General features: G+C 41.0%; 1 protein-coding gene across 1 annotated transcript; it reads right to left on the reverse strand.

Annotated features, from left to right (window-relative positions):
• Positions 1 to 3,460: 3,460 nt before the first annotated feature.
• pnisr (PNN-interacting serine/arginine-rich protein) lies at positions 3,461 to 18,532 on the reverse strand. Its single transcript, XM_061716132.1, has 12 exons — positions 18,463 to 18,532; positions 17,819 to 17,923; positions 14,670 to 14,990; positions 12,176 to 12,411; positions 11,605 to 11,767; positions 10,106 to 10,296; positions 9,788 to 9,925; positions 8,956 to 9,055; positions 8,295 to 8,348; positions 7,738 to 7,932; positions 4,167 to 5,256; positions 3,461 to 3,805 (listed from the first exon to the last, which is right to left on the reverse strand). The coding sequence occupies exons 2-12, from the start codon at positions 17,904 to 17,906 to the stop codon at positions 3,772 to 3,774; spliced, it is 2,610 nt and encodes an 869-aa protein (XP_061572116.1). The 5' UTR covers positions 17,907 to 17,923; positions 18,463 to 18,532; the 3' UTR covers positions 3,461 to 3,771.
• Positions 18,533 to 22,921: the final 4,389 nt, after the last annotated feature.

Here is a 22,921-nt window from a genome sequence, read left to right on the forward strand (position 1 = left end):
GGTTCTAGCACCATGGATTTACCAGTCATTATGTCAAACCTAATTATAAGCCTAATGCAGACTTTAAGATATAAGTATCAAACTGGAGATAAAACTCAAATGACATCCAGTGATGTCTATGGAAGCTCATTTCCGCCAGTAAAAGAAAAAAATAAGATGAAATCTTAGCCTTAAAAATAAAAATATCCCCACGGTAAGTCATAATTATGACATAAAAAGTCATCATTTCGACTTTTATCTCATAATTTCGACTTTTTTATCTCATAATTATGACTTATCGTGGGGATATATTTATTTTTAAGGCTAAGTTTTCATCTTAGCCATAGATGTCTGATTCGCCAAGTAGCACAATTCAGACACACGTGTTCAACCTACACGACGACGACATGTATTTAACACAATCAGACACGGCGGTCAAACAGCAACAAACAATATAGGAAAGGCCATATATTCAGCATTATGGCAATGTTATCAGAAATAATTATTGTTATGACAGTTTACCAATGATGGTTTCATCCAGCGGTGAGCGGAGAACCACAACAAAACATATTTACATCTGGGGTGGGGGGTAGCACATTGAACGATCCAAAATTCAAAAACTTTTATTTTAAAACTTTTTCAAATCCGAACTATTTCCGAACCATCAGCTGGTTCTTCATCTTTCAATCACTTTGCTCTCATCAACGGCGAAGTCCCTCTGGATTGAGAGCAAGGTGAGGTTGCCAGGTTGGGCAGGTTTCAGCCCAATTGGGCTAAAAAAATATATATTTGGGCTGCTTTTCCTGGGTTTTACTAAATATTTAGGAGAAATTATTAACAAAAAAAAGTTTCTATTATGGCAGAGAAAAGTAGAAACTTACACAATAAACTCACTGATAATATATTTGCTTTAATCTACTCCATTTTATTGTAGTTTTTGTTTGGAGCCTGAACTTTTTTTTAGGTTATTTAGTAATGTGAAGATGAAATGTATTACGCATTTAATAATTTATGGTTTTAAGAGAGAATGTAAAATTCGGGCTGGTTTTTCATTATTTCGGTGGGTTTTACGTTGCATTTAGGCTGGAACCTGTCAGATCTGGCAACCTCAACCTCAGCACTGGATTTCATAATGACTCGTCTTTTTGGTCACAATAAACTTGCTCTCATCAACGGCGAAGTCCCTCTGGATTGAGAGCAAGGTGAGGTTTGGTAGTCTGGCTTCACCCATGCAGCCCGGAGAGAGTTTTTAAATCAACTTCAGCTGCTGAAACTCAGCATGAGTTAAGGCTCTGATGCGACAACTGGCTCCACGCATTCCTACGGCGTAGGTACGGCGTAGGTTACGCGGCGACGCGTGTTGATGTAACGCGGGACCATAAATCAGCCTTAAACAGATGTGCGTGCGAACCCGTGCATGACAGGCAGACACACACGGGGAGAAGGGACTATTTGTTTCATTTTTATCCTTATGAACGCAAGTGTTATACAGTCCAACGTTCCTTATTTTATTCAGAACACTTTTTTTTTTCCTCTTCGGGGTGGGCCCCCCCGGAGCAGTGGGCCCGGGGCGGCCGCCCCCCCTGCCCCCCCGCCTGCTCCGCTACAGGACTCCAGCGAACCACAGTGAGAGCCATTATCCACAAATGGAAAAAACATGGACCAGTGGTGAACCTTACCAGGAGGCCGGCCGACCAAAATTCCCTCAAGGTCACAAAAGACTCCAGAACAACATCCAGAGACCTGCAGGCCTCACTTGTCTCAATTAAGGTCAGTGTTCATAACTCCACAATAAGAAAGAGACTGGGCAAAAATGACTGAATGGCAGAGTTCCAAGACCAAAACCACTGCTGAGCCAAAAGAACATAAAGCTCGTCTCAGTTTTGCCAGAAAACATCTTGATGATCCCCAAGACTTTTGGGGAAGTACTCTGTGGACTGACGAGACAAAAGTTGAACTTTTTGGAAGGTGTATGTCCCATTACATCTGGCGTAAAAGTAACACTGCATCTTAGAAAAGGAACATCGTAGCAACAGTAAAACATGGTGGTGGTAGTGTGATGGTCTGGGGCTGTTTTGCTGCTTCAGGACCTGGAAGACTTGCTGTGGTAAATGGAACCATGAATTCCGCTGTCTACCAAAAAATCCTGAAAGGGAATGTCCAGCCATCTGTTCGTGACCTCAAGCTGAAGCCACTCGGGTTCTGCAGCAGGACAATGATCCAAAACACACCAGCAAGTCCACCTCTGAATGTCTTAAGAAAACTAAATGAAGACTTTGGAGTGGCCTAGTCAAAGTCCCGACCTGAATCCCATCGAGATGCTGTGGCATGACCTTAAAAAGGCGGTTCATGCTCGAAAACCCTCCAATGTGGCTGAATTACAATAATTCTGCAAACATGAGTGGGACAAAATTCCTCCACAGCTGTAAAAGACTCATTGCCAGTTATGGCAAACACTTCATTGCAGTTGCTAAGGGGCCCAGCCCATTAATTAGGTTTAGGGGGCAATCACTTTTTCACACAGGGTCATGTAGGTTTAGATTTTTATGTCCCCTTAATAAAAACCTTGATTTTAAAACTGCATTTTGTGTTTGTTATCTTTGTCTAATATTTAAATTTGATGATCTGAAACATTTAAGTGTGACGAACATGCAAAAAAAAAAAAAAAAGAAATCAGAAGGAGGGCAAACACTTTTTCACACATCTATACAGGACTGTCTCAGAAAATTTGAATATTGTGATGAAGTTCTTTATTTTCTGTAATGCAATTAAAAAAACAAATGTCATACATTCTGGATTAATTACAAATTACAGTTTAAGATTCCCAGAATATTCTAATTTTTTGAGATAGGATATTTGAGTTTTCTTAAGCTGTAAGCCATGATCAGCAATATTAAAATAATAAAAGGCTTACAGCTTAAGAAAACTCAAATATCCCATCTCAAAAAATTCGAATATTCTGGGAATCTTAAAATGTAAGCCATAATCAGCAATATTAAAATAATAAAAGGCTTGCAATATTTCAGTTGATTTGTAATGAATCCAGAATGTGACATTTTTGCATCACAGTATATAAAAGGACTTTATCACAATATTCTAATTTTCTGAGACAGTCCTGTGTGTGTGTGTGTGTGTGTGTATATATCTATCTATCTATATCTTACAACGCTGTGAAGATGCCAACTGCTTTTAAGTCAGACCCTCTCCGACCCGTCTATCATGACACTTCCAGTCTGCGACGGCGATGCGACTACTGATGCAGAGCAGCACACAAACCAGAGGGAGGATGCTGGTTGGCTTGTTTCAAGCTTCTGCCGACTCCGAATCCACTCATCACATTATCCCGGCAGAGCTCTGCATACGCACTAATAAAGAAATACATTTCAACACAAGTACTTTATTGAATAATCCCAGAGACTGGAAGAAAGTCTTGCACGGTCTGATAATCCTGTCACTGAGATCAAACAGATGACAAGACGAATCAATGAACAAACAGTTTTATTAGATATCTTACAACAATGAGTGTCTGGTGGGAGGGTAATCCTGTCACGTTTTAAAATGATACAACTTCAGTTTTTAGTGTCCGATTAAACTTTGTATAATGAAAACTCCTACCATTCAAAATGTCTTGTTCTTCAGTCACACTTTGAAAAATAAAAACATATTTACAAGAAGAGAGATGGATGAGGGGGGTGTTCACCTACACAACTGCCTCTATAATGAGACAAGCCTGCTCAACTCATGGAATTTAAAATGGTTAAAGCGCACAGATCCAGATGTCAACTGTGCTCCTCAGCGTCTGCTACGGTGGGAGGGGGACGCTGACCTGAAAGAGAGGTGTGGGCACCACATTAATAATGCAAAGACAAAACACACTAATGCCCCCTTCCCAGCAGCCGTAATGCACAAAAGCATCCTAGAATCTAACAATGCTAATCTTCTCTGAAGAACAAAGTGCAAATCCTTAAATATTAATTTTAAATGATGCTAGAGCTTAACATGACACTTTACAAACTGCAAGAAATAAATTTGAGACAAATTTGCATTTGACAGAGTAAGAGGCATAAAACACATTCAGCTGCAAGTGACAGTACATGTTCATAACACTGAGTTACTGAAAATACACATTTCAAAGAGACATATAATCAACACACAGTAATCAAGAAGAGGAAAAAAACGAATACTACCTTGATCGCGACTTAGACTTGTGTTTGCGGCTTGCCTTCTTACCAGACTTGTGAGATTTTTCCGTCGACCTTGAGCGACTACGTTTGGATTTCTTAGATTTTTTTTCCTTGCTAACCTCGGGGGTGGGGGATCTACTAGAGTCAGAGTCTGAGCGCTTCTTGCTCGTTTTACTGGAGCTCTTCTTGCTAGATTTACTATCTTGTCGAGAGCGCCTGTCACTCTGGGATTCGGTACACGAGTCACTCGTTTTCCTTTTCTTGGATTTGCCATTTTCCTCTGTGCCAACAGAGCTTCCCTTTTCCCTCTCCTTCTCTTTAGCCTTGGGCTTTTCTTTCTTTCTATCGGCATCTTTTTCACGATCCTTATCCTTGTCTTTCTTCTTCTTGTCTTTGTCTAAGCTCCGACTCCTGTCTCTCCTCCTCTCCCTATCCCTGCTGGAGGCTTTTTGTTTGTGTTTGCTGCTACGACTGGGGCTGCTCTCCCTGCGCTCGCGGCTCCTTTTCCTCTCTTTCTCCCTCGCTCTGTCTCGGCTGCGACTGCGGCTGTCTCTGGCTCTGGCCCTGCCTCTATCTCTGGACCTGGATCTACTCCTGCGACTCCTACGCTCGCGGGAAACACTGCGCTCTTTCTTGTAGCGGCCCGATCGCTCCGCACTGCTCCTCCTCCTTTCCCTGTCCTTCTCACTACGGTGCCGGTGAGAGCTGTGGCTGCGGCTTCGCCGGCGGGCCTTGTGGGACGAAGAGCGGCTACGCCTTCTTTTCCTTCTGGGAGAAGAAGAGCGGGAGGAGCTACGCGAGGAGGGTGAGGAAGAGGATGAGGATGAGGATGAGTGGGAGCTGCTGTGGCTGGAGGTGGAGGAGGAGCTGCTGCTGCGGTTGTTGGTGGGGGAATCGCTAGCAGCTCGGCCTGACCGCTCCTTGGCTCTCCCTGACTGCTTGGTCTCACTGCTCTCCCTCTCACTGCGGGACCTACGCCTGTCTACCGACGGCTCGGGCTCCTTGTCCTTCACTTCCTGTTTGTGTGGAGTTTCTAACTGATCCTCATCATAGTCCACCTTTTCTCTGCTCAATCTCTCCTTCGCCATTTCTTCTGTACAAAAAACACACAAAGACAAACGTTAAAAGTAGACGTGGAAACAGAAACAGGTCACAACTTTAACACCAGTATTGTCTGTAATCTTGAACGCCTTCCGAACAAGATCTACTTCTGAGATTCTTGTTTGAAAATGTATGGAGGATGAAAACTGACATAATAATAAAAGCAGAAATATATATATTTCTGCTTTTATATATATATATATATATATATATATATATATATATTAGGGGTGTCACGGTACACACAAGTCACGGTTCGGTACGTACCTCGGTACAGGGGTCACGGTTCGGTACGGGTTCGGTACAACGGGAAAAAAAATACAAAAAGTCCCAAATGTATAAGACGAGTTTTTTCTTCCTTTATTTTGATCATAACTAAAACTAAAAAGCATCTCTTATTAAAGTGTAAAATAAATAGAATAAAACATTTAACTTGTGCATAAGTGTTTTTAATTTTACCACGGACTGGTTTATGTGAGCGCGGGATGGGACATTGTAACGAGGCTCGAGCACTTTTAATAAATACTTGAACCCGGGCTCCTCTACTGCTGCATATGGGCAGAGCCGTCTGGGGGCGGAGCATTCTCCATGGGCCTTATGATAGTCATTTTAACGTTCAACAACATCATCCTACCCATCAAACTACATTTATTCTCACTTTTATTGAGCCAAGCCTATAGGCCTATGCTGCAGAAAGCAGAGTAAAGTCACAAACTTGTTCAGAAGAACACACACACACACACACACACACACACACACACACACACACACACACACACACACACACACACACACACACACACACACACACACACACACACACACACACACACACACACACACACACACACACACACACACACACACACACACACACACACACACACGACTCTGAAAACTCAGATAGTCACGGACTGACTCAGTTCCATCTTTGATACAGTTTAAATACAAAAAAACCTAACTGGTCTAGGATCTCCTTCACTGTGACTGTTAAGGCTGATTTATGGTACCGCGTTACACCAACGCAGCGCCTACGGCGAAGGTTGCGCGTCGCCGCATAACCTCGCCGTAGACTGCGCCGTACCCTACGGCGTATGCTCTGCGTCGATTTAACGCAGAACCATAAATCAGGCTTTACAGCCAATCCGCGTTGGCACACGGCCCTGATGCGTTCAGGACAGTTGTAAATTAAGAATTAGAACATTTTATCGTTATTATAGCCTACAATTTATGATGATATATGAATTGCAAATATATTTATTGATATGCACAGACAAGCACACATTTAGGTCTGTAATGGAACGTGGCTGTTGATATTTATAAGGGGGAAAAAAAACGATGATTGATTTTTTTTTTTTTTTTTTTTTTAACTCAGTCAGACGTATTCGCCGTAAGACTGCGTGAACCGAACCGTGACCCCCGTACCGTGACGGGACGGGACGAATACAAATACCGTTACACCCCTAATATATATATATATATATATATATATTTTATATAATGTTATATATATATATATATATATATATATATATATATATATATATATATATATATATATATATATATATATGCGCATTCCTTGTGTTTACATTTTCGTCACACTTTCGTCTCCTCTTTCTACATTATGCATTTCTGCCTCATTATGCAAATGAGAAGGTCTTAGCCTGATCCTGCTTCTTCCCATTTATTGACCAATAGTAGAGGAGCATTTGCATAATGAGGCATAAAAAAGGGGAGACTAGGGAATGTAAAAACAAGTAATGCACGTGTAAGGAAAAGGGAAAACAAAAAAAATATATTTCTGCTTTTATTTATAATCATGTCAGTTTTTCTTCCTCCATAAAAATGCCAAAACCCAAATGGAAATGAATCCAAACCAGCAACTGAAAGGTGTATTTAAATACATTTACCATCAAAATAAAGGTTGTATGTGAAATTATTTGTGTGAACCTGGGCGATTACTGATTTACCATGGTGAAACATCAATGGTGACACAAAATTCAGGGTTTGGCTGCAGAAAAGGGACTTTTTTTGTTTGTTTTTCTTAGGCTGCTGCCATAGGGATTTTTTCCTTTTTAGTCAAAACTGTTGTGATTTTTACATGGTTTGAATCTAGGGAGTGTTAGTTTTCACAATGCCAGCCTTGAACTTGTGGGACGTGACGGTTTTCTGCGGCATGTTGCATTCCTGTCTTTCTCAGTTTTGGATTTGTGTTTTGTTAGGTGGAAATAATCTACATAAGCTTAGAGCTGTGGTTTTCTCCATCTGCTAGGCGTGCTGCGTGTGGCACACACCGATCAACAATGGCTCGAATGATCTCTGCCACTGAGGGCGCTCATCAGGAAGAGGTTAATCCAGAAACACAAATAGTCAAATAGAATATTTGACTCTTGAATCTCAAGACTTATAAGATTTCAAACTTATGTAAGGTACTTTTAGTTTAAATAAATAAACAAATTTGAAGCCTTACCACGTGCAAGCAGAGCTTCATGTGCTTGTTTTTCTTGAAGCAGTTGGATCTCTCGCTCTTTGCGGCGGAAGGCATCCTGCTTCTCACGGATGCGGTGGCGCAGCTCTTCCTCATCTGTGTCGGAGGATTCAGAACCTCGGGCGCTGCGGCCGTCCTCTTCCTCGCTTTCATCTGAACCATAGTCACCAAGCCCGCCTGCCACAACAGAGCCCACAGGTTGTTGAGTGTTGGACACCAGCGAGATCCATTTCACAATCAGGTTCCAGTCATGAAACCACGGTCCTCACGAAGGCCACTTAAATTGGCACAACTCTGTATTTGACGCCGATAAACTTCTTAAAGCCAAGTGTATACAGTGATTTGCAAACTTGGTAATTGAAAGCATGCTTTGTGCAAAACTAAATGCAGATCTGACACCACATTTGCCTTAACTGGTCTGTAACGTATCTGGGCGTCACGTATTGCGTTAAGTTTTTCCCTTGTTCCTGCTTACACCGCATCATATATGAAAAACAATCCCCCCCCCACCCCCCCAGTGACAGAAAAGGGATACTCACTGAGACCAGTCAGAGAAGCCAGTGCACTTGACTGTGCCAGCTGTTTTGCAGGAGCTTTGATTCACATCAACAACAGGAACAACATGTTAAAACACATACTGCCATTGTCTCAAAGGCAAGAGAGTCGCTAGAGAAGGAGGTCACAGATAAAACAATATTCACAAAAGCTGTTTTTGGTAACAAGAAAAAAGAAGAAAGAAATTAAAACAAAAGAAGGTGGAGAGAAGAGGAAAGGGTTAACAAACAAACTTCTGTCACACATTCCAAGTCAAAACAGTCGGATAGGAGGGAAACAGCCAATCTGTACTAATGCACAGTCACTTTAATGAAGGAAAGTCGTATCTTATGGCTGAGTGACGGTCAGTCAGTGCTGAGACTTTAGTTAGTCATACAGCCATTCAAGCAGGACCTTCATTATCAAGTAGTTTCCAAATACTGTTTGAGAAGTATTTCTCTGCTCTCTCCCTCTGATGCATTAGCAGAGAATGGTTGAAAATGCATTATGTCCCACTTTTTTTTCCTCCCTTAATCACCCTTCTACTACAGGGCATACAATCAGTATTTTGAAGGTAAGTGCATATGAGCTGCTTTCCAGAGTTAATCAATGTGTCTTGGTGAAAAGCATAGATGATGCATAAACTGCTTAAAAACAAGAGCAGACCTCGAGTGGCTTTCCTGTGAGTCTCTCTGGCCACATTCAGGATTTCTTCATTGGTGACTGTGAGAAGGATCTCTGTCAGAAGAGTTTTTGTGATCACCATCTACAAAAAGGCAAGAATAATTAGTTCGATATTTGAACAATGCAGACTGAGAAACAGTTCACGGCAACACACAAGTCTATCTGTATTAGGGCTGGGCGATATGGACCAAAAGTCATATCTCGATATTTTCTAGCTGAATGGCGATACTCGATATATATCGATATTTTTTCTGTGCCATAATTGGGGTTTCCCCCAAAGCATTATAGCATAGCATCTCTGTTAGCATTTTTTTTCTGAGGCAAACCCTTAAAAAAACAGTCAGTTTTAATACAAAGCCTCGTGCCAAATGTCACACAGGTACCTTTATTAACAGAGGTCTGCACAATATCAAAATGTATAAAACAAATGAAATAAAAATAAACTGCTTGCATATATAGAATAAAAATGCTTCTTGAATAAAATAAAACAAATATTCCTTTCCTGCATAACAATTAAATTAAAATACACTGTGCAATTAATACAGTGTAGACAGTAACAGGCAGACTTTTCCACTAAGGTTGACAGTTGTGCAAATAACAAAACATTTGTGCAAATCTCAAATAAAACATTCAAGTCAAATTTTCACAAAATAAGCTATATCAAAATTATAAAAAAAAATTTAATTTAATTTTTTTAATCGATACAAACGATATTGTCTCGTACCATATTGCGTTTGAAAATATATCGATATATATTAAAATCTCGATATATCGCCCAGCCCTAATCTGTAGTTGACTTAATGTTTGAACTGACCAGCAGCTCTTCCTTCAACTCCTCAGTCATTTCAGGCTCGCTGTCTTCTGCAGGCGGCGATGGGGACTGGACGGTAAATTCTCTTTTGATGGATATCTCTTCGGTGTCAATGTCATCGTTTCCCTCATCGTCACTGTCCTGATAGCAACCAAGACACAGACTAGGTTTCAGTTACAGGAATAGACAAGAGGGAACAACAGTTTTCTGCTTGAGAAAACGATATGCAGCACTCTAGATTTAAGTCATTACAGCAAACGTAGAATAATTTGTTTGTTAATGCAAATATTCTGCACTCAGGTCCACATTTGGGTTCCTTACAAATTTACTCTTGCGGGGCACACGTGGCCCATCCCCTTCTTCATCGGGCTCCTGCTCTTTGCCATTGTCTATTGACATTTCTGCACGCTCCTTTGCCATTCGTTCCTGCTCCAGCTTCTTCTGCTTCTCCCGATCCATCTTTTCCAGACCCTCTCTGATCCAGGCGGGCAGAGTGCGTCTTTTTACTGCATCTGAAATGTCAAAATGGATTTTACACGTATTAATTAATTTTTTTTTTTTTTTTTACTTGCACACAATTTAAGTCTGTAGTTTAACAACTAGTTGAAGTAAAGAAGTAAAGAAAAAAAAAAAACAGCCCTGAATTGATTCAGCACACAATCTCGTGTCCATCTTCATCTGATGGCTCAGTTAAACTAAAAACAGATACATTTCCACAGGTTTCCCCTCATAGCCTGTCAAACTTTACTACTCCCACATAGAAGTGGGCTTCAGGTCGCCACCATTTCCTGATGTGTGTTTAGTGTGGGTTAACATTTAAGGTTGCTGAATTTGAGAGTGTATCCTTTGATTTGTTGTTTTGGTTCTCGCCCTGGCTGCTAAGCCATCACGTGTGAAGGATGAAGCGATTATTTCAAAAACCAAAGAAGAGAAACAGGAGGTTTCTGGAGAGTCCGACCACAACGTGGAAATAACTCATGAAGAAAGAAGTTGGCAACAGACTGCAGGAGGGAGTGCAGCAGGAAGCAGCAATAGAACACCCCGGGTTGCAGTACAAGAAAAATTATGCCGTGTGTAGACTGAAATGAAGTCCAATGTAGCAATCATCAAACTTGTGACTCAGCTAACATAACTCAAGCTGTAACCATTAGGGTTGCAGGGTGACAGTACGAGGGAAAGAACTGCTGAGAGCAACCCATAACCAGGAACGTCAAGCCCCCCCATCACCCACTTCTTAGCGGGGACATGCTGGATGTACAGGAAGCATCCCATTTCTGTTTTTAACAATAAACCATTAAACTAAATATACATATACTGTAAGACCGCTTAATATTCAAAGGAAAATAACCAGTTAGGTGTAAAAAATGTGAATTGCCTTGAGACAAATATGAAGCTCAGCATGTATTAATGGGGTTTTATGGCAAAAATCATGTTGAAACGACACCACGAAAGAATGTCAACAAATGTAAGAATATTGCAGATTAATACATCTATTACCATGTTAGTGCCTACTGCCTAATGTATGAAAATATAATTCTACTGAAAGATGAGAAGTTTCATATTTACCGCTGTATCAATCAATACTTACTAATGATGTTATTATCTAAATTAATACAAACTGGAGCAAAATAAAACACAGAAAATGGATGGATGGATTAAACTGTCTTTTTGAGAGTCACAAAGATTTATTTTCTAATATTAGTTTGCTACGGTTTAAGAACATGAAATGTAAAACATCAAGTTACAATATTTTAGAAATTAAAATCTTCTAAATGAATTCAACACCTGTTCATGCCTTTAAACAGCTGTATGTGACTCACCCAGCGTTGCTGGAGCCTCGGGCTTGACAGGAAGCTGGATGGGGGATCTGGGCCGGTCCCTGAACCCCGGCGGGCGAGCATCTCTTCTGTTCTGTGGAGGACCCTGCCAGTACGGGGAGTGAAATCCTGTGGCAGTGGGGGCGAAGGATGAGGCAGCTCCATGCTGCGGGGAGACAGCAGAAACATCAATTTAAAGACTATTCAAAGTACAGACGGGTTTCTGTTTCTGCTATCAACTGAGTCTGGGATTGTTGCTGTCTCAAACATCTAAGCAGATATCTATCAATCCCTCCTGAGATAAGCTGATTTAAAAACTAAATAAATTAAAAAAAGTCCTAAATAATAAAATTGGCTGATTTAAAAAAACAAAAAAAAAAATAATAATTTAAAGAAAGTTTTTTTTTTTTTTTTTAAAAGCTGAAATTTTCTTCTGCATAATATCAAGAAAGAAAATGGGAGACCTAGATGCGGGGGTCCGGCACAGTTTCTGTGGATTGCTTCTTCTTCTGTTACTTGGTTGTCACACTAAAACCAAAAAGCTTCAACAGTTTCTACTGTAGCATCTGCATACCTGATAATCAAACTGGTTCATGGCCATGGGGGCCATGGCGTAGCTGTCGGGCTGTGCCCCATACCCATGGCTGTTCTGGGGATAAACCCCGTGGGATTCAGAGTTGAACTCCGCGCTGTCCTGGCTGTTGCTGTCCTCGCTGGGGTTCACCACATCCATTGGTCCTGACCCTGGAGGGATCCAGGCCTGGTCAGGGGGTGGAGGAGGAGGAGGGGGCTGACCATGCATTCCCCACTCTGTCCATGAGCAAACATTTATCAGAACACCAATTCACGAAAATACATAAATACACCACAGTCAGTTCAGAGCTGATCAATAAGCCATCTGGCATGTCATTTTGTCTTTGATCTATACTCGGCTTGGAAAATAAAAATCCTAAAGGAAACTGTGCACTTGTATTCTTCCATTTAAAAAGGTGCAACGAGGAACAAGAAGATGGGAGAGAAGAAAAAACATTTATATTTAATAAACCACGGCTCGTCCGTCACTGCGGGGAACGTGAGCAGCAGCAGCCAAAAGCGCGTCGACCAGGTTACTCTAGGTCAAACATTCTCAGTAGCTAAAAGCATTATGCTTAGCTCCTTCAATATAGCGTCTATTACAATACAAATTGTCTGTAGGATCTTTCCAGAGACCCAGAACATGAATCTTGAGCAGTTATTACATAAACACTGGCAGGTAAAAACTCCCCCTTAGGAGGGAAGAAACGTTGAGCAGGACCTGGCTCACTTCTGTTAGTATGGGGCTGCTTTACTGAGCATGCTGATATTTGCATGCATGAGAGCTCTATGCAGCAGTTGTTAGAAAGAAAAGAGAGCTGTAATAGTACTTTGATTTGGGTTGCGCCATTGCCTCTTAGAAACCACATAAAACCATCAAGACAAAAGAAGAAGAAGAAAAAAAAAGGAGAAATCTGTGTGTGGTTTGGATGCTAACTTATGAAAAATTTTAAAGATACACATGTGGAAAAGAGACTCATACTTCTTGCATAAAAAGGAACAGCAACATCGTGTTACTTGATCTCACGGAGACATGAAGAGCTGAGGAAACACTGGGGAGGAGGAGGGAGAAGAGCAAGCACAAGTGGCTTTGACGAGACAGAAATTGTTGAACAACTAAAGTCTTTCTGTTAACGCCGAAGTTTGTTTTCTCCTCTGCATTTAATTTACTATACAGACTTAGTACATGATTTTTTGTTATTGTGTTACCAGAAACACTCAAAATATTCCATGTGATTTTAAATTATTGTCACTTTGGTAAAAATGCTTTGCTTTAATGGACAGGATTTTTGATTGCTGCCTGCTCCAACATGACATCTAGAGGGCAGTTGTTGCTGCAACCAGATTGACAATATCTACGCACATTTTGCAAACAGTTTTTTGAAACAGTGCTCCCAAAACTTTACAGTACATATATGTGCAACTTTAAAATGTGAATCTAACACCTCAAGAGAATGAGAATTTACTTTGAGCACCTCGTGAGAGGAGGGAGGGAGAAAGAGAGGGCAGGAAAGCAAGAGGAGGGAGGGATAGAAAGACGCAGGGGGAGGGAGAGACAAGCTAAAGGGATCCTGCCAATAAAACAAAGCCAGATGAGGACGATGGTGTAACGGCTGTCAACTCCCTGTGTTCACTCAGTAAGAACTCCGATGTCGCTCTTACTGCACTATTCACCTTAACATGGAATGAATACCAATAGAAATAACAACAACACCACGACTGATTATATACTGGCTTACATGTGGATAAACATCTGCCAGAAGGCTTATTTGCCAAGTGCAAACTTTAAACATGAAGCCCCAGTGACAAGCAGAACACAAACGTAGAAACAGAAGAAACAGATGGATTAATTAACTGCACACCTGCCTGCAGCTTCTGACTCACAAATGGCAGATACAGATGCATCACCTTAATTAACTTACACTTAAATATTAATAAACACATTCAGAAATGTCCAGATTAACTGGCTGAATGATAAATGCGTCTGCGCAGCCATTTTTATTCTCCTTGAATACCAAAGTATTGTTTTACTTTAAAATAGGAGTCATGTAACTTAGTGTCTACAAAAATAATGATTTGTTCCTTCTCTACCACTTTGATCTCTCCTTCGAAAAAAGAAAATTATGTAAATTATTAATTACCAAAAAATTTACTAAATAAGCAATGCATTAAAATAAATAGATTATTTATTTAAGCCGGGCTCCTAAACTTCTTCTCAGCTCTCCTCACTTCACCCAGGTGTATGAATGGGTACCTAGCTTTGCTAGGGGAAGTACCCAGCGATAGACTAGCGTCCTCTCCTGGAGGTGGTTACCATGGTTACCACCTGTTCGTTTGCGCTACAGAAAGCGAGATAAACACCGGCTCTATGGACCACAATGCTCGAAAAGGACTACTACCTAAACTTCTGCAGTTTTCAGTTTGGAGCACATGTCAGTTTTCCTGAAAATCCCTTCAAGATAATTTCCTCCAAATCAAATTCAGCGATTATTTACCTGGCTGCCACATTCTGCCAAACGCTGGGTCCCCCTGGAAGGATCCGTGATTACTCGGCCCAACAGGCTCGATGCCTGGGATTTCCTGGCCATTAGGCTGGATGCTGGGCGGGATGCTGGGGGGGATGCTGGGCGGGATGCTCGGCTGGATACTGGGCGGGATGCTGGGCTGGATACTGGGCTGGATGCTGGGTTGGATGCTGGGTTGGATGCTGGGTTGGATGCTTGGCGGGATGCTGGGCTGAACATTGGGCTGCTGGGGCCCCGTCGACTCCTTCTGGGCTATCCAAGCCTGTGCCAGAGCAGCCCAGTCCACTTGACCTGCACAGATCAGAAAGCAGGGTTCATACACATTTTCCAAGGTCAAATTCAAGCACTTTTCAAACACTTTCAAGGGTCATTTTCAAAATCTTCAAGCACCTTATCGCTGGGGTAAAATATTTACAGGAATATACATGTGTAGAAACGTCAGCCATTATGGCTTGCGCTCACAGAACTTTATTCAAATGCAGGTCCGGAGAGCCAGAACTGAACTGGGTAAAAAGGCTTTCAAGTTTTCTGCCCCCTCAACCTGGAATGATGCGCAGAAGGACTTGAAATTGGTTGATCTAGTATCCTTGGGTGAATTCAAATCCATTTTAAAAGACAGAGAAATGAGCTCTCTCGGTTCTTGTGACTGCCCCGTTGTGTAAATTTTACTATTGTTTCCCCAGAATGTGTGACTGACTGTCTGTGTTTGTATGTATTGTTGTATTGTTTTTATGCTGCCATTTTGGCCAGGTCACTCTTGGAAAAGAGGTTTTAATCTCAATTAGTTTTTTACCTGGTTAAATAAAGGATGTATAATAAAAATATATATACTCATCCCAATTTTGTGAAAGACACAGTTATAATTTCATTTTTTATATTGCTCTCTTTTTAATTATTATTATTATTTTTTTTTAGGATATACTTTTTTATACCTTTTCATACTTTAGTGTATATTTTGTAAAAATTATTAGCGTGTGTATGTTTGCTGCTGCACAAGTGAAATGACCCCTCTGGCGGATCAATAAAGTTTTATTCTATTCAAGCACTTAAAGGGGACCTATTATGGCATCTAATCCCTATTTTAAACAAGCCTTGGATGTCTTAAAAACAAGGTTTTGATTGTTTTTGCTAAATAAATTAGAAATTCATCCTCTAAACCATGTCTATCATCCAAGTCTCTAACCTCATTATCTATGCGGGATTCTGAGTGGGCGGGGCTATGATAATGAGGCTCTGTGCTGATTGGCTGCCTGAATGAAGCGATACACCCCTACGAAAAAACGGCGGAAGCTCCGGCCGGCGGCGTTACACCGTGTCCTAACTCTATGCGATGCGAGCGAGCGTCAGCGACAAAATCAATTCCATCCATCCATTTGCTTTATTTTCTATTGGACATTTGTCGGACGCCCTCTTTCTATTTTCTTCCTGCTGCTTGCGTTGAAAGCCGGTTGAAAGTGCTGTAGGAAACAGTCATGATGAGGAACGGCTGATCCAGTTAGTTGAAATGAGAAGTTATCTCTATGATTCCTCCTCATTTCACTACAAAAACCTCAATAAAGTGGCAGCTGCTGGAGGGAGATGGACAGAGAGCGTCTGATGTCACGCAGTTTCAGTGTACGCGATAGTCGGACGCTCGCATGCAGTTACACGGTTTTATAGTTGTGGGCGTGGTTTGCATTTTGGTTACGTAACGAAAATGCGCCGAATCTGAACGGCTCGTAGAAGCCACATGACACTGGACGGCTCATCCGGGCGGCTGTACAGACACTGCAGAATTTGGTTGCTTTCCTCCTTTTCTGAGTTGGCAGGCTGAGGGGAGACCACTTTATATATGTTAAAGCAAGAAAAAAACCCGTTTTTCATAATAGGTCCCCTTTAAAGGGCTGGTAGTGACCCGGATCCCACTTCAGGGAACTAAAGGCTGATTGAGCCTACGGCGTAGGGTACGCGTCGATTTAACGCAGAACCGTAATTCAGGCTTAAGATCCCAGGGAGTCGTTTACACGGTGTCATAACTGCATGCGAGCGTCCGACTATCGCGTCGAGCTGCGTGACATCGGACGCTCTCTGTCCACACTGAAACTGTTAAAGTCAAGTTAGGAAAGTCCAATAGAAAAAAAATAAAGCAATGGAATTTATTTTGTCGCCGAAGCTCTGTCGCATGGGAGACGCTTTGTGTACGCAGCAAGGGTTTGTTCCCTCCCCTGCTATATGTCATTCAAGCAGCCAATCAGCGCAGAGCCTCATTATCATAACCCCCCCTCCCCTCAGAATGAAGCACAAATAATGAAGTTAGAAGCGGTAAAACATGGCCCAGAGGCTGAATTTCAGTTTTATGTAGAAAAAACAAGCTTTAGATTGTTTTTAAGACATTCAAGGCCTGTTTAAAATATACATTAAATGCCATAATAGGTCCCCTTTAAACTAAAACTCAAGCAGTTTTCAGGCCTTGAAAACACAACATTGAAATTCAAGCACTTTGACAGATTTCAAGCCCCCGTAGGAACTGTGGGAAATAGGTCTGTGTTGAAAAAAATCGATTTTCCGATTCTAAATCGATTCTCATATTAATTCCTAAAAATCGATTCTTATGTCTAAAGATCGATTAAAAAAAAAAAAAAATTCTCATCATCACATTTTCGCCCGGGGAACTTTAATCCCAGTAGTCGGACACATAGTTTGTCATGACACTTCTGAAAAATGCCAGGTGCTTCACGGCAATATGTGTGCGTGGTGACAGAATAAATTAGATAAGCTAAAATTATTTGTTTACTGCATGAACTGTTGCAATTTCTTTGTTTTTTTTTGCACTTTAAATGGATATTGAAAGGCCTGTTTGAGTTATTTATTTCTTAGTTATTTCACAATAATTATTGTTAAATTATTATTTCACTAGTTATTTTACAGTCATATAATTCAGGCAACAGCTCAAAAAACATGCTATCAATATCGAATTGGATCAAATCAAATCATGATAATCGATTCTGAATATTAAGAATCGGAATCGATTCTTGACATTTGAATGGATCCCCAGCCCTAGTGAGAAAGACAGCAGAGACTGTAAGAGCAGGATGAGTTGAGCAGGAGGATGGAGGACAGATGGAGGAGCGTGTTGAGACCTGGGTCGTGCTGGTGCTGGAAAGACTGCATCCACTGCTGCTGGCTCAGGGGCCACTGCGGCCACGGCTGTCCTCCCTGGTCCCACATCTCCACCGGGATCACACCTGCAGAGCCCGGCACATGTCTGGTATTAGAATCTGACGGGCTGTAATTACAGCTGAAGGCTGATTTATGGTTCCGCGTCACACTGACGCAGAGGCTAGGTACGGCGTACCCATACGCCGTAGGCTCTGCGTCAGTGTGACGCGGAACCATAAATCAGGCTTGAGCGGAGGCGGGAGGGCCGCTAGCTCCGCCGCTAGCCGCCTCGGCTACCCGGGGAAAAACACACATATATCCCGGTCCCGGGCCACACAAGACCACATGTAACCCGGGACCCTGGTCCGTGTCGGGCATATGACACCGTAATAAAAACCTGGCCGGTGAAAGTCGAAGCTTTACCGCGGGTTTTAGTGAGTTGGTGAGCTTTAGAGCTGCTAGCGGAGCTAGCGGGGCTGGTTAGCTGGTTAGCCGCCGCTAGCAGCTCTAAAGCTCACTGATCTGGACGCGCCGCAAATGTGCATTTTACACCCCATAACTAGACTACCGTGGAAGTGTGTCTAAAGTGGGCAGTTCGAGCATGATTGCAGGACAGTATTCCCACCTTTTCCAGACAGTTTCTCTCCGCGACACTGATCAAAATGGCTGAAGGGAAGAAGAAGAGGCTCGGCGGTGCTGCCCCCAACAGGCCGAGCAGGGAACTGCAGCTCGATGAAAACTGGTGGAAACGAAACATGGGGCGATTTTCCATTTAGTTTGTCATTCTACACCAGAGGTGGTAGAGTAGCCAAAAATTGTACTCAAGTAAAAGTACTGTTACTTCAGAATAATATGACTCAAGTAGAAGTAAAAAGTAGTCATCCAAATAATTTCTTGGGTAAAAGTAAAAAAAGTACTTGGTGAAAAAACTACTCAAGTACTGAGTAACTGTTGAGTAACGTCTGATTTATTTTTTTAACACAACCATTCAAACAGACAAAAGTACAAAATAATCATCTTCAGGCAAATTAAATCAATAAAATAATAAGATTAATTAAAAATAATTAAAAATAAAAAAATGCTTAAATTAAAATAAGCTTAAAGTAAATTCAAGTAATTTAATAAATAATACAATAAATAAAATAACAGAATAAAAAAATAAATTAGGCACAAGTAGCACAAAATTTCAAGCCTTTGTACTTTTCTTTTTTAACCAGGCAGAACTAGAACAAGCCCATGAACTCATAGAAACTCTCTCTGTGTGTGTTTGAGTCTGTGTATATGTGACAAAACATGCAAAAACAAACATTTTCCTCAATCACCCAGTGATTTCATGAGATTGACGCGTACGCGGATAAAAGGGATAAAAGAAAAGTAACAAGCTCAATGTAGCCTAATGTAGCGGAGTAAGAGTAACAGTTTCTTCTTCACAAATCTACTCAAGTAAAAGTAAAAAGTATAGTGATTCAAAACTACTCCTAAAAGTACAAAATTTCCCAAAACTTACTCAAGTAAATGTAACGGAGTAAATGTAACTCATTACTACACACCTCTGTTCTATATAGACACACACACACACACACACACACACACACACACACACACACACACACACACACACACACACACACACACACACACACACACACACACACACACACACACACACACACACACACACACACACACACGGTTCCTTGACATCCTTGAAAGTGCTTGAATTTCAATGTTGTGTTTTCAAGGCCTGAAAAGTGCTTGAATTTTAGTTTTAGTGCTTGAAAGTGCTTGAATAGAATAGAATAGAATAAAACTTTATTGATCCCCCAGAGGGGAAATTTCACTTGTGCATCAGCAAACATATACACGCTAACAATTTTTACAAAATATACACGAAAGTATGAAAAGATATAAAAGTATATCCTAAAAAAAACCCCCAATAAATAGCTAAGTAATTACAAAAGAGCAATATAAAAAATGAAATTATAACTCTGTGTCTTTCACAAAATTGGGATCAGACTGTATAGTTTAGTTATTACAAGGAGAAATAAAATCAGTAAGATGAAACAACTAGATGTTTACAGCACGATACAATGTACATAATTGTGATAAAAAGCGGAAAAAATAATTATGAGTATATGTATACCTGTAGATATTTTACCCCAGCGATAAGGTGCTTGAAGATTTTGAAAATGACCCTTGAAAGTGCTTGAATTTGACCTTGAAAAATGTGTGGGAACCCTGCACGCACGCACGCACGCACGCACGCACGCACGCACGCACGCACGCACGCACGCACGCACGCACGCACGCACGCACGCACGCACGCACACACGCACACACACACACACACACACACACACACACACACACACACACACACACACACACACACACACACACAGTGAGCGGATGAATCTGAATAAAATGAAACGAGCAGGATCAGCTGATGATTTATTTTTTTATTTTTTTACAGTCAAAAGGGGATTATTGATACGGGACATGATAATGCTGAGGATATCAAAAGTGGGAGACATTGGCTAGGCAAGTTGATAATAAAATAATAATAATACATTTAATTTATAACCAGAGGTGTATAATCCAGGTGCCATAAAGTAAAAATCCAGTCCAGCAGTTGTTCCCACCGGTCACTAAACCAGCTCCTCTGCAGGTAGATGGTAGGTCGTTAATGAAAACCCCTTTTCTAAATGAAAGTATGGACTTCCTGCCTCATGGAGTGTTCTTTGGAGAAAAAACATGTTCAAAAATAGGATGCTCGGGGGAATCTATGATATGAAATACATCCCCTGATATAAGATGGAAAATAAGGTGAAGAATATACATATTTTGAATTAAGATATAAAATAGAAAAAAAGATGTAAAATGAGAGGAATTGGATGTGCCGATATTTGTCCAAGCGTTGAGGATAACTACTGAGCACTTCCTGCACAATATAATTCAAATGCCAAATGATTTAAAAGTTTATTTTTTATACCAGTTCAGCAGTTTGGTAAGAGCTCTTATATTTACTTATTCAAATAAATAAATAAAAAAAGAAACAAAGATTTTTTCAGAAAGTAAAAGAGATCAGCAATTCCCCTCAAAGTACTGGTCTATATGAGTTTATTTCAATTTGTTGAACATTCAGTAACCGAATGTGCACATTTTTATATTAATCTCGTGTTAATAAACCTGTTCTTCTGATTATGGCTGAAACTATGTCCTGACGGAAGTTCTTATATACTGTATATACTGTATATATATATATATATATATATATATATATATATATGTGTGTGTGTATACAGGGGTGCACACAGGCCGATACTCGAGGGCTAGTCTACTGCATGTTTTAGATGTTTCCCTGTCTTCAACACACCTGATTCTAATCACTGGTCGTCATCAACATGTCATCAAGGTTTACACAACTGTGTTGGTGACACAGCCTTGTCTATCAGGGTTGTGTTGAGGCAGGGAAACATCTAAAACGTGCAGTAGACTGGCTCTCGAGTACCGGCTTGTGTGCACCCCTGTAATATATCATGTTCATGCAGTGAGGCTGATCGTAAACAATGGGTCCAATTGGTTTTGGTTCCGCAATCACATGTTTTCTGACTTAGGTGTTGCATGTAAACTTATTTTAATGGAATTTCAAATTAAGTCTGATTAAAATATAGTCTTTCTTTAAACTGGGAGTATCCTCAGAACCTCAGAACTTCTTCTTCTGGCCACATGGGGGCGGAATACAATAAGAAAGTTCATATGTACAGTGTACTGTTTCTGGTGGAGCTACAAATACTGCGGTCAGAGATCAGCCTTTGTCAATTAATCCAGTAGCTTTGACTAGTGTTCAACGTCCTAAATGTTCTGCCCTGTTGTCTTTTCTTAACTGAAATTGTCCTATTCCTTGATTGTATTGACTACAGACGTGGTCACACAGGTATGATGTTTCATGTAGCAGAAGTAGCTACAGCCATCCCGCCAACACACCTGAATGTGGATACGTGAGCTAGATTGAGTTTAACCTTTCCACACTCGTGAGCTCATGTGGCATCACAAGACGTGCTGGTCTTTCTTATTGCCAGCATTCATTCTCGGCTCAGGAATAAAGACAAACTGCCCCTGGGGCTGGCTCCAAGACCGAGTCCATCTCCATTGTCTCCATGTTAAAATGTGCAACTTTGCAGCAGAAATAAACACATGTACTGCCTTTAAGATTTCACATTCATGTCAACCTACTGTTTAGGTGTTTTTTTTCTTTTCTTTTTATACCACATCATGCAAAGTCACATAAAAGCAACACATTTATGAGGTTCAGCCTTTTGATTGGCAGCTGGTCATCACTTTTACTACTTAGGACTTAGCAGTCCCCTGTTAATTAAGATCTGCTTAATTTACTTTAGAGCAGAGCTTCTGAGATCTGAATAATGACATAAGAGAGCATAAACATTAACATGTTAGTATTTTATTGTGCTATCAACTGTACTAACAGATCGCTGTGATAGGTGGGCCTGGAAGAGTCACTTGAAATGAGGTGAGGATGTCTGGACTGATTTGATCAGAGTATGTAGTTATACAGTATTAGTTAGGTTAGGATTAGCTATGTCAGCCGCACCAAAGGTGGGCTGACACTCTCCACGGGGGTCCGACCAGTTCTCTTATGCATCCTCTGGGTGTGTCACTCTCGGCACCAAGCAACAACCATCTAACTTCAGGATGGAGGCAGTTCCTTGACTGACCAGTAGAGGCAGGCTGCAAAAGCGAGTCAATCTATCCAACTTTAGAGCAGTAATAAACATATTTACAGCCCGGTTCGAAAAGCCCTTTTGATCTCCATCGTTTGATTTCACACCCATGACAACTCTGAGTGGGGTGAACTTTTTTGTATCCTGCCAGGAGAGTTTATACTGTATATAATACATTTATTGCTATTATGAATGATTGACGGTGTGCTCAGCCAAAGGCCAGCCGTCATTCTACCACGATTAGCCAAGCAACATGGCTGTGACCATAGAAATATATACATGTATATACATGTATATATGTCTATGGCTGTGGCCCGTATGTTGTATATGAAGACAACCGGG

The sequence above is a fragment of the Cololabis saira genome, chromosome 3, assembly GCF_033807715.1.
Source record: "Cololabis saira isolate AMF1-May2022 chromosome 3, fColSai1.1, whole genome shotgun sequence".
Classification (NCBI taxonomy): domain Eukaryota; kingdom Metazoa; phylum Chordata; class Actinopteri; order Beloniformes; family Belonidae; genus Cololabis; species Cololabis saira.